The 13,592-nt window shown below is 37.8% G+C and overlaps 1 protein-coding gene across 1 annotated transcript in view; it reads left to right on the top strand.

The window, feature by feature from the left end:
• gpc6a (glypican 6a) overlaps positions 1-1,236 on the top strand; it is a 124,914-nt gene extending 123,678 nt beyond the window's left edge. Inside the window, exon 9 of the mRNA XM_034527255.1 lies at positions 1,016-1,236. Within this exon, the coding sequence (XP_034383146.1) occupies positions 1,016-1,236 (221 nt within the window). The remainder of the gene's footprint in view (positions 1-1,015) is intronic.
• The last annotated feature ends 12,356 nt before the right edge of the window (positions 1,237-13,592 follow it).

The raw sequence follows: 13,592 nt of genomic DNA, 5'->3' as shown, positions 1-13,592 counted from the left end.
CTGGATTCTTGCGATTCCACGAGATCATGCAAGAGATGAGAAAATCTATCTTGTCAGGCTTCAAGTAATGTGTGTAATGTGCAGTAAGCCAGAGAATGGAGTAATCAGTGTCCTGAGGAGCTACCAGCAGCTATGGGCGGGGCTTAGGTGTGTGTGAGATGACACGTACAGTCACCTCTTTGTTCAAAATAGCAATGGTGGGTCCTGGTAGGTTAGCGTAGAACTGGTGAGTATTTTATTAATTGAAAGAAAAGCAAAGAATGACACTGAAGTTTTTCTCTATGGAAAATATGTTTTTGCTTCTTTCACTTGGGAAAGAGTTTGATTGACAAATGGTTCATCCAATCACCTGCCACGTAGATTGTGAAAGAGCCTGGCCTTTTTCCAAACGGTTGCCAATGAAGCCTTCTCAGATGGTTCTGTGTAACAAACCATCTGGCAGGCCAGGTTAGCAATGCTCATAAAGCATTTAAGAACATCTGAAACCCTATTGTATTCCAGCCCTCTTTTCTCACAGTGTTTTGGTCTACATTAAACAGGTGGAAAGGTATACGACCCGGGCTCCCACAGTGAGAAAAGATGAATGTATTTCAACCGAATAAGACGTCTCTGGAATTTTATTTGGAGGATTACATTGAATTAGTATTCAAAGAGTGGATCTTGTCTGGAAGTAGCTCAATAAAACGTTACAAACGTAAAGGCACAATCCATATATGTGTTTCATATATATTTATTAAGAGAGCACAAAGGATTATTAAAAGAACATAACATCCACAGACACAATCATGAAGTGATACCTCTGCTGCAAGAAGTTTAGCTGTTCACTCACTGATGAAGTGTATTTGGACCATGACGCATAGCGTTGGACAAAACTAGAATTTTAGCACCACCTATGTCTCTAGGGTGAGTTTTGTTGAGCCACTTTTTTTTTTTTTACTTCCCCTTTGCTATGAACCACATTTATTATTATTGTTATGTGAATTTCAATTTGTGTGATTTTCTTTGGTTGCTTTAGGTGACGAGGGCAGTGCTTCCGGCAGTGGCAGCGGCTGCTCTGACGGCTGCACAACGGAGTTTGTTTTTGTTGGAACAGAGGCTCCTGTGATCGGAGCCGACAGAAGCGATGAACGCGCAGCAGCAGCCGCAGGCAAGTCCTTTTCCCGCAGACCCTCCCTGCTGCTGGTGATGCTCGCCCTCACGCTCCCACTCTGGGCAATGCAGACTCAATGGAGATAATACATGCGTGTGGCCTGATCACTTACTTTTATACTATACGTATGGTATGTTTAACAGCAAGTTCTACTGCTGTTCCCTCACTGGACATGTGGAAGCTCATGGAAATCTTTCGAGAATGGCTTACTGTGTGGTTTGGTACCGTAGGACTGGAAGTGAGTGCAGCGCTGCATCCTGCTCGTCCCCCAAAGAATGCTCGGTGCCATCATTAAAACCAGCTTTCACATCTCTGAAAAAAAGAAAATGTGATGATTTCATATGATTCTGAAGTGGGTTTAAAAGAACATATCTCTCTTTTAAAGTAAAAATCTGATCTGATATTTTAGATAAAGGGGATTTTTCTTTTCTTTTCTTTTGTAAGATGGAGTTGTGCAAATGAGAAGACACATGTTTTGTCCAATTAATCTTTTCCGCCTCAGACAAAAGTCTTACTGTGTGCATGCGCGAAAATGATGTTAACTGACAAAAAACTTATTTTTTTAGGTTTTTTGTATGCAGGCTACACAGTTTTTGGCATTGGTTGGTGCTAGCAGTTCACCTGGTTTCCCATTTGGTCATATCAGTGTGGCTTCAGGAAACAGCAGTTCTTACAGCCACTGTATAGTTGCACATTTAATTATCTCTATGAAAGTGCTAATGGACTGCACTGAGAGAACTACTTTGCACAGATTATTTTTGTCGGCTTCATAAGTTTATAAAGCAAGAGGAAACGTCCACCCCATAGAGACAGAAAATCTATATTTTCAGATCATTTGACTGTGCTGAACAGTTGCAGTATGTATTTCACTGGAAGGTACCGTAATGTGATATTACTGGTTTAGTAAATGGCTACATTTTTTATAAATGTATTATCTGTTTTTACAAGTTATTCGATCACCTGTAAACACTAAGCCATTATACTACAATTGCCTGCAAACGATATTCAGTTACCTGATTTACTCTCTTTGTTTTGGGTACTTACCATCCGCTTAAACCATTCAGATTTTCTTTTTATGTCTCATATTTTTCAGAGTATATTATGGATATTAGGTTATGCCTATGACATCATTTCCTTGGCCCCCATGCATTAATAATGTATGTTATGATGATTTATGTTGCTTGGTTTTAATACTTGGTTTATATTACATATATGTAAGACTACACATTCTAACCCTGCTCCTGAAAGCTCAGTCCTCTGACAGGCTCTACATCTTACAGAGTACCGCAATGAAATGTGCATGTTCTTGTTTGGCCAATCAGAACAGACCCACCCCCGCTACAGGCTGCAAGGTATAAGTGGTCAGGTTCTCTTAAAAAGCATGTACAAAGTCAGCAACACAAAAAGAAGCAAGGTCTGACTGTGCTTTTAGAACGAGCCTTACTATTCATTCATAACCTTAATTGTATCTCTCAACAGTCATCTACCTCTAACTTGTTCTGGAGGAAGCACGGGTTTGTTCATGAAACACAGCTTCATGAACATAACCTCTGGTAACACAAACAAATAGGTTCCAGAAATGATCCCAAAAAGTCTGATTTTTTTTTCCCAAAAGACCTTTAAGACCCTAAAGGATCCAATCTCATCAGCTCATAAACACCTGAAATGCTTTCACATAACCAATAAGTAAGTCTCTTTTCTCAACAGAGGCCTTCCCCAAACCCATTGCTGTGACAAAGTAACAGCTGCTGTGAGCATCTCAAGGAGACTGCACATTACACAGAGCATATTAAGCAAGCGTAGCACACAAGAGGGATATCAGCATCAAGCTGCAACAGTCAAGACCTGTAAAACTGTAAACATATGATGTTTTAAGGCACAAATTACAGGTGCGGGGGAAATGCAGCAACATGGTTGTCTTCACAGACAGAACCTTTAAGAAAAATCCTCCTACAGTGGGCTCACATGACCCACAAGGGAGACCCCAATCACCACAGGAACTCCCACTGCAGAACAGATGGGGACATTTCACCTCCGTCACCTCACACCCTACAGAAAACCGCTTCAGGAGGAGGTGGCTGAACAGCAGCCTCCCACCAAAACCAGCAGGCCAGTTAAATGGCTGGTGCGTGAACCTTAATTGTGAAAGGCAACAGTCTATCAACCGAAGCCTGATTTATGTACATAAATCACATGCACCAAAATTCAAATTAAAATATGCTAGAAAAGGGGTAGTATAAAGATAACATAGAAATATCGATATTAAATATCAATACCAGCATCACAGCGATGACATAATCACTGACGAGGAAGACAGCAGATCAGCAGTAATACAAAATATTACAGTATTCTTCCAAATAAAAAAACAGTCCAGGTAGCTTAGAGGAAGCCAAACAGTTCTTAGACCAATGAAGGGAGCAAAAAGATACTCATCAGCAAAGCCAGGCAGCAGCATTAGGAGTTGACCACCAAAAACATAATCCGTAGAGGAACGGTGACCTATGGGAGACCTCCGTTAAGATGCTTTGGTTCTGGCAACATTTGCCACAGCGGTGCTGGAGCAAGAGGGAGAGGAGACCATCTTCATCTCGTCGTATTTATCTCATTGATCCCGTTGCTGTTTCAATCACCACAGTAGAGTGGATGCTCGGTCACAATGCAATCAGCATATTCAGTGATCTGTGTCCGTGAATCCATTGTGATTGGTCGAAAGAGTACATGCAAATTTCACTGCATAATGCAGGGGTGTTGAGCCATTTGAGGTCAAAGCCTGTATCAGAAGGAACCAGGGGAAACTACCCACATACAAACACAGTTTACCAACCTCTCCAAAGTCTCAAATACTGTTTTCCTCAGAAGTTACATGGCTTACACTCTTTTGTCTTGGATGTTTTTTGATTGTTCATGAGTCCTCAGCCAGATCATCATAACATGAGCACGAGAGGTAAAAGAAAACCGATCTCGATCTGCACTCACTTAGTGGGTCAGAGAGATGGAATGGATGTAGTTAGACATGATGGACATCCAGCAGTAACTTTTTCAAATGTACTGAATCTTAAATAAATGACTAGCTGCTGGGCCTGTGCAGGGAACTGTTTTCCTGATCAGTCCTGGATAGCGGATAATTGCAATGAAGGTTTCATGTAAAAAATCCTGTGTTGGTACGTGGGACTGTTGATGCTCACACTGATAATTCAATTTCATCTTCAGGCATTTACATTTCTCAGAGAATACATCAACACTTATATTTTAGTATTCAACACAAATAGATGTTTTGTCAGCACTTTTATTTTGATGTCAAGTGTCATATTGTTCCCCAAAACTCGATTAAATTGTGCAGTAACACAGTTGCATTTGGATGTTCTTAGTGTATAAAGAAGCGGTATACAACAGAAAGAGAAAAGAGTCTATTACAACTGCAAGTTAGTGGGTTATATATTGCTGCAGTCAAAAACTGCAATATACGTTTCATTTTCAAGTATTACAAAAATATTGTGGAGGCAGATATTTCTGAGTCAGGGTCAGAAGTGAGCCAGAAACTTAACAGTTCTGTTTTTGAAAGTGTAAAAACTCAGCAAGCATCTGTAGCCACACAAAGGTTGAATGCGCCCGTATGAACCTCCACAAGATCTGATTGGGATGAGTGAGGAGAAGGAAGGTCTTTACTGGTGGTCTCGAAACACAGTGAAGGAAGCGAATCAAGAAAAGACTTTCGGAAGTCGGAACTTGTATTGGTACAAACAACAGTCTCAGTGTTTGCCATTTTCCACTGGCTTGTGTATTCCTCTCTCCTGACAAGCTACACTACTCTGGTCTGACAAAGAGTATCACTGTCTGAGATGCTTCAATGCTTAACTTAACGTCTGTGAGCCCTTTTTTTTTGTCTCGCTCATTCTCGTTGGCATTTGAAAAAAAACTGGGAAAAAAAGAGTAAAATCATGGTCTGCTTTTCTTTACAGAATGTTTTGAAAACGTGTTATGCAAGGTCTTCTCCGTGTTGATGTTAATCGTTTGCTGCACTTTTGCTAAAACATATGCTGTGAGTGTGATACCGTTGTGATTTGCAAAATCGGATAACTAAGGAGCACATTAAGATTCATGGAGCTGTCAGTGCACGCTGTTTTGAAGTGTTTTGGGGGAACTGAAGTTGATGGTTATACATGCAGACATGCCTTACCATTTATAAAAGACTAAAATTGATTGCTTATTTGGCTTTTGTTACACATTCTTGTATACGGAAATAAATACAAAGGTAATAATAAACATTTTATTAAAAAAACAACTTTATTCTCGTTTTTAATATTGTGTCTATAATTGTTTCCATTTCATAACTGCTGTCCTTTGGAAACTATGTATCTGGAAGGATATCAACTGATGTTTGGGGGGAAAGGCTTGGGACTTATACATACATAACCGTTCCGTTAAATGTCGAGCATTGTCTAATCTCCTTCAAAGTTTTACCCATTTTACATTACTTCAAAGTTTAATTTCACACAAATGGCAGATGTGGTTGTGATTGTGTTGATAATTGTGCCCAAAACTACAAAGTTTCTGGATAAAGATCGATAAATTTAGAACAAAACATGATCAGCAGGTCCAAAAAACGTCCTACCACAGTATTTTGAAAGCAAGGCGTAAGAAGTCCTACGATATTATGTCACAAAAAGACCTGGTATAGTCAAAAAGTTATAAAAAGTCACAGTATTCTTTCAGAAAAAAGTCATTAAAAAAAATTAGAATAGTTTGTTGATTAAAGTCATAATATAATATGTTAATAAAAGGCTATGGTATAGTGTGTAAGAAACCCCATAAAAACACAGAGTATAGTTTGTCATAAAAAGGAACAAATTAGTATTTCCAAAAAAGTCAAAGAAAAATCTATATTCTAGTATGTCAAATAAAAGCCATAGTATAGTTTGTTAATAAAAGTAATATTCATAGTATAGCATGACACAAAAAAGAGAAATAAAATGTATATTATATTAGTAGTATATTATATAATAGGATAGCATGTCATAGAAAAGGAAACATCATACTACAGTTTACATAAATTATAGATAGATAGATACTGTATTCATCCCCAGGGGGGAATGTGTCTGTAGTAGCAGCAAACAAGGTTACAAAATATACAATATATATATATATATATATATATATATATATATATATTTTCTTTTATTCCAGACTCATGAGTCCATAAAGCAATAAACACAAATACAACAACAATATATAAAATACAATACAATACAATACAGGGACATAGGTACAATTACTGCAGTTAAAAAGTCACTTGTGGTTTAAAAACATACAAACACTTGTTCCAATGTTTCCAGAAACGGGACAAATACCTTTGTGAGCCAACACAAATCACTTTGTTAAGACTTGTATAATTACATTTTCTGAGTCATTTAATCGACATTTACATTTGAATATAAAATTCCTCAACACAGCATGGAAAGTGGGAACATTACGAGTCACAAACATCTGACTTGCACTCGTCCATCTGGGAAGCTTGAGCAAGATTCTGAAAGCATCATTAAATGCCACCTGAATCTTTTTCATTTTCGCTTTACTATAACTGCACCACATGTGGGCTGTGTAGAGGAGTACAGTAGGCTCTGAAGAGAGCAGTTTTAACATCTTCTGTACACATATGAAATTTACGTGCCAGCATGTTGGCTTAGGCATAAAGTTTGCAACACTGCTGCTGCACATCGTCATCATCACTGAGGTCGTTCCTGATGATGTGACCCAAATATCTGACTTGCTGCACCACATTTAGCTCCTGGTCTCCCAAAAAAAAGGAAGGAAAATGTAGCTTCTGATCCTCCTTGAATGGAGCTATCATGATAACACTCTTTTTAGAGTTGAACTTGATATCATAGTGCACACCATATCTTGAGCAGACTCTGAGCAATTGTTGTAAACCAGCGCTATAAGGAGACAGGACCACTAAGTCGTCAGCATAGATCAGATGGTTAATAAGACTTTCCCCCACCATACATCCTGTCTTACACTCTGTTAACTCTTTAGAAAGGGCATCCATATATAGATTAAAAAGAGCAGGTGACAGTATTCCACCTTGTCGGACCCCATTGGTCACTAGGAAGGGTGCAGATACACTCTTACCCCATCTAGCTCGCATGGTTTGACGTGAATACCAAAAGTGCAAAATTCTAATCAAATAAGGAGGGACCCCTCGCTCTTGCAATTTTATAAACAATTTGGAATGATTAATTCGATCAAAAGCTTTAGATGCATCTAGGAAACACATAAATAGTGTGGTGTTATGTCTCCTGTACTTACTAACAACTTCTTTCAGTGCATATATACATAAGTCTGTGCTATGTTTACTTTTAAAACCAAATTGATTATCATAGTGATGTAATCTTGAAGCCTATCTAAGAGGATTCGTTCTAATACTTTAGAAATTATACTGGCCAGAGCAATCGGTCGGTAATTTTCAATGCTGGATATTTTGCCGGTTTTATTTTTGATTACTGGCACTAACAGAACAGTGAGCATCAAGTCAGGAAGTACGCCGCGCATTAACAATCCAGAGAAACACAGAGCGAGTAACACTGACATTCTGTTGCTAGCATGCCTCAGATGTTCTGCTGTTATTTGGTCAAGGCCACGTGCTTTGTTCAATGCTAATTGCTCAATGGCATACAACACTTCATCAGGTCTAATACACACACCAGCATCATTGGGAACATCACCAATATTAAATGTGTCACTCTTAACACTGTTGAAAATATCCCTATAATGTTTACTCCACAGATCTGCAATACTGTCCGAACCAATAGCCCCATCAATATTGGATGGCAGTGGCATCTTAATGTTATTGGCAACCTTAACTTCTCTCCAGAATTCATAGACATTGTTCTGTTGAAACTTTTTGGGCATGGAGTTTGCCCTCATGGCTTGTTCATTTCTTTTAATGAAGCGCACAGCATATTTAAATCTAGCATTTGCTTGTTTCTTATGTTCACACTCTGGACCATGCCTTGCTTTTCCTTATAAAACCCAGTTATTAAAAGCTTCTTTAGCCTCTATAATACAATAGCAGAGCCGGACATATTACAATTAAGACATTTAAATATTAAAGGAAATGAAAATGAAAAAAATGCTAAGTATATGAAGTGTTTATAAGTGTATATAAAGTATATAAAGTGACAGCGGTGCAAATTTATTGATGATGATTCAATTTGAGGAGGATCTTGCCAGAGGTGATTTATTATAAAGTCTTATTGCAGTTGGCAGGAATGTTCTCCTGTATCTGTCAAATATCTTAGTAAAATTAAAGCATATCATAACTATTCCATTCAAAAAGTAATAGTATTGTACAAACGTCATACTATACATTTGAAGTATAGTTTTCCCTTTAAAACTGTCAATAAGAATATCATAAAACATAAAAAGCCATAATGTATGATGTCATAAAAAATAAGTGTGAAGGCAGGTCAAAGATAGATTCACAAAGAACAATTTTTTTCATTTTAGACTTTAGAGTTTTATTGCAATAAAAGACATCTGATCTATCACCTGGCTGAGCTGGCAAGAGCCAGAGGTGAAGAAATAAAGTACATAACCCAACACTTGTACAGCCAGGCGTGCATTACAAACATCCTTTGTTCTCGCACTCAGCAAACGTCTTGAATAAACACACAATATTTTTATATTTTTTCTGCCCATTCAGACCTCTTTTTTGCTGTCTGTTTACTGGTAACCAAGAGTAGAAGGTTGAATCTGACCACTTGGTTTTCATAATATTTTGCTGTGACACATGAATTACCCTTTCACACAGACACAGAGAAATGCAGCTCTTTGACTTGGGTAAGGCCAAAGGTTAAACCATCTGCCAATACACTCCCCTTATTAGCATTCTAGCATTTTGGGTACCTCAGTTATCTACACTGTGTCTTCTGTTCTCCGTCTGACCCAACAATAGGCGTGTTCCAAGGAACTTTTAAATAATGTCGTCTCCTGACTAAGTCCTGAGGTCAGGGGTCACAGGCGATTGAGCCAAACTTCCCTCCTCCCAGTTAACAAGAAAAAGGTTAAACAAAAAACTTTACCAACTAGTCTATCTGTGTCACCGGAGGGAACAGAAACCCTCGAAGACAAGTATAAGAAGAAAATGGTGGGAATAAAACATTAAACATGTGAACCTACCTGGAAAATGTAAACATGAAAAACAACAAAGACATCTTTATATAGAAGAAAATAGAAGTTGATTTGATCAACATCAACTTCAACTGAGTAATTTTAAACATTAACAATAATAAACTCATAATTTCTGAATTTCATTCCATATCATGGCAAGGCAAGTTTATTTATAGAGCACAATTCGTACACAAGGCAATTCAAAGTGCTTTACAGCTACATACAATTACAAAAAGGCAAATAAAATCATTCCATAAAAACATAAAAATAATAATATATTAAAAGCGAAGAGTGCATATAAAATACTTTCAGTTGTCAAATAGAACTGTTTTCAGCCTGGATTTAAACATTGTCAAATTTGAAGCCTGTCTCACATATTCTGGAAGACTGTTCCAGATTTTAGCATAAAAGTGAAACGCAGCCTCCCCGTGTTTAGTCCTGACTCTGGACCAGCAGGAGACCACTCCCTGAGCTTCTCAGAGCCCGAGATGGTTCATATGGCTCTAACATGTCACACATGTACTTTGGTGCTAGACCATGAAGAGATTTGCAAAGACCTGAGCAATATGGTGGTATTTCCTGGTTCTAGTCAGGACTCGAGCAGCAGCGTTCTGGATGTACTGCAGCTGTCTTAGAGCTTGTTTAGAGAGCCCAGTGAGCAGGCCGTTACAGTAGTCTAACCTGCTGGAGACAAACGCATGGATTAGTCTCTCCAAGTCTGGTTTAGACACTATTCCTTTGATTTTGGCAATGTTTTTTAGATGGTAAAAAGCTGTTGATGTTATTGATTTAATGTGGCTGTTAAAGTTCATTTCTGAGTCCAATATTACCCCTAGATTTCTAACCTGATTTTTAGGTTTTAGAGAGAGAGAGTCTCAAGGTGAATCATCTTGTTACTGTGATGTTAGTTCTCAGATATAAGGGTATAACTCCGCCCCCCACTGATCAAAGCTTTAGTAAAAACGTTTAAACATGAAATCAACAGATACATTGCAAATTTAAAAATAAAAAAGTGTCCCAAGAGAGGCCTAAGGGTTGATGCATAGCTCAAAACATTCTGTATTCGTATATATTATTGAACATATTAATTCAAAACATTATGTTTCTTATCATGGTCTATTTTCCCAGGGTTATAATACAAAGCACCGTCTTGAGGCAAACATATTTTTGAGAAAGTTGTAGAATTAAAAACCTTTGTCAAAATCCTACATCATCATCACATTATTTTTGTCCTAATCTAGCGTCAGGAAAAAAGGTCAGGATAATCTATTCTCATTTGTGTCAGGTTCGGTTTCACTAGTTCCCTCATCCTCGTTGGAAGGTAACGGTAACTTCTGCATTCATCCTCCCACTACACCATCCATTCATGCATGTCAGGGTGCAAGTATAAATACACAGGGTAACACTAAATGGCATCAGTATGGGAATGAGGGTTTAAACCATAACTTCTTCCCACGACACACGTTTGTCATGCCGGCAATTATTTGTATTACCTGAGAGGAGTTGGAAACCTGGTTTCATTTGCAAACCCGGGTGGTATGTAGGTTATGTAGTCGATGTGATCTGCCAGAAAAGTATCCAATTCCCCATCGTTCACCACCTCGCTGTTATTACCATGTTTGGAATGGTCAAACATGATTTGACAATAATGAGCCATGACAGTCTGGAGTCGGTAAACCTGTGTGCCCATCACTGTGTAGATGCAGCTCATGCTCCTCCAGTGTGCCCCATAGGTTCATCTGTATTGCAGTGGATTGATGATGCAGGGTACTCAGGATGTGTTGGACACAGTCAAATTGAACATGTCAGACTATGATATTGGTGGCCAAGATTGGCTAATGCTCTCCCTTAGATTGTTTTACTAGGTACCCGAGAAATGAATACGAGGAGCTCCCCTCAATTAAATGATGACCAGATCTGGCAGAATCTTTAGTTTTGATTATTTTAAGAGTCTGTAGATTACATTGTACGGTCCCCTTCTTTTAACTGTATCATGATAATTCCCGTGTAATTTCCTTCTCCTTTACAATAATAGGAGAGGACCACGTGCACATTGATGTTGTATTCATCTCTCAGCGTTAACTTTTATTTTCTGTTGCTTGGTGGTTATGTTACCCTAGGAAGTCTCTCTCGTGAAGGCTCGTCTGATCACTTGCTGCCCTGACTGTTCTCATAGTCGTGTTGTTGATCCTGGTCAGTGCTCGGCTGCCCTTTTTAGTGGCTCCGGCTCGTCCCGCAGGCTGTGTTGTTGTTTTGCCAGTGAAAAGGCCTCCACTGGTTTTCGGGATCCAGCTATGGTGGCTGGCGTGTACCGTTGTGGTCCTCGCTGCGGTCCTCGCTGCAATCTCGACTACTGATGCCATGGTGAGGAGGACCTGCTATGGCTCCTCCCACCTGGGCTAGTTTGCCTTGTGGTTTTTTGAAGTAGAGCTGCTCTCACCTATGTGTGGGTAGCACTATGAATAGAGAGTAATTTTGCACAATAAATCAGGCATCACATTTCTCAATGTCAGGGAGCTGGTCCAATATCTGTTTTTCATGGGATTTTAAAATGACTGAGATTTTTCCTTCCATAAAATGTCAATGCAATCTCATAAACATGTTATAGTATAGTATATACATTAAAAAAAAGCCAAAGTATGTAATGTATGCCATGAAATGACGTAGAAATATCATAGTATATATAAAGAATGTCATGCAAAATCTCACGGTATAGTATAGTAGAAATAGTGCCTATGAATAAGTCATAGCACAACATGCCATAAAAATGTCATAAATTATCATTGTTCAGTAGACCATGGAAAATTTGTATGGTATGCTATAAAAAGTATGGCATGATAATGTCACAGAAGATGCCATAGAAAAGAAGACAAAATGGTCTAAAATATGTATTCATATAGTATTCCAAGAAAATGTCATAACATATGAAACACTATATTGTGCTATAGTGTAGCATGCCTTAGAAACACGTCATAAGAAATGCATAGTGTAATATGCCACAAATCAAATATGTCTTGGTGTAAAATGAAAAATGATAAAGAGAGAGAGTATATTATGCCATAATATCAAAGAAAATTGCCATCAAAATGTCAACATGTCAAAAAGTCAGCATCATAGTATGGGATGTCATAAGAATACCATAGGACATACTATTTTATATTAATGTCACAGTATAGTATGGAAAAAAAAGGTACAGTATACTAAAATGAATAGGTAAATGTCATGAAAATGGAAAAGCCATAAATATGTCATAGAAAAATGTATGGTATGCCATAAAAAATTAAATTGTGTTAAATGTTGTATATTATATATAATATAAAGATTTCATTGTGTAGTATTTATATATATATTTATTTATATATTTTCTTTTCACAAATTACTTACTAATTTAACATAATTTAAGCATTTCACATTCTAACTGAATAAAAATGATATTGCAATACAATAAATATTATCATTGACCACAATAATAATACATGCTAAGCTATATTTAGGTTACATTGATCCCCATAATTATAGAAGTACATTATACCTTATATTCAAATATACATGTCTGTAAATGCACGTCGTCAATGTGTATGAACTCTCTTTTTGATTACCGGTAAGTTTCTAGCACATATTTGTCCATTCTTTGTTACAACATTTGCAACAGATTACATGACCTGGATTCTAGAAATGTACAGTAGTGCAATGGAAAGAGCCCCTCCAGCACCAAAAGATGAAGTGAAAGAGACACAGGCAAGAAGCAGGTGGTGTCGAGCAGAGTTGAGATTAATGTTAAATGCTACCTGTAATCTATCAATTGTCAAACTTGGCTCGCTGTCATGTTTTGTCAGAGCAGGCAGCAGAACATCTGGCTGACCAAAGAAAAGTGTTTTGCATTGTCACTTAGTAGCTCCCCCAAACATACATTTATTAATTTCACATGACAACAGCAATGGGGACAGCACGAAACAGCTTCGCATGTGAACCAGAATTATTTATTATAATATCTTTTTCTGTCTGAACAATTATTTATGTGCTTAAATTATGGAAAAGCAGTGTGAAAGGGCTCCAAATGAACTACAACAAATGCACGGATTTCAAAGAGAGAGCTGAGTTTTTCTGTGGGATCCACTTGATTATTTTAGATTGCTCTTGGCAAAACCCTGTGACCGTAGAATAATTAATTATGTTTCACTGTAGAGTTATACAGTGCTGTATGTGCAGCTAAACCATCTGATCTGCTGGTATATATTTGTATTTAAATAACTTAAACCATTTATTCTGTGCT

This window comes from Cyclopterus lumpus, chromosome 3, assembly GCF_009769545.1.
Source record: "Cyclopterus lumpus isolate fCycLum1 chromosome 3, fCycLum1.pri, whole genome shotgun sequence".
Taxonomy (NCBI): Eukaryota; Metazoa; Chordata; class Actinopteri; order Perciformes; family Cyclopteridae; genus Cyclopterus; species Cyclopterus lumpus.
Note: the sequence above shows the minus strand (reverse complement) of the source record. Positions and strands in the feature narration are given on the sequence as shown.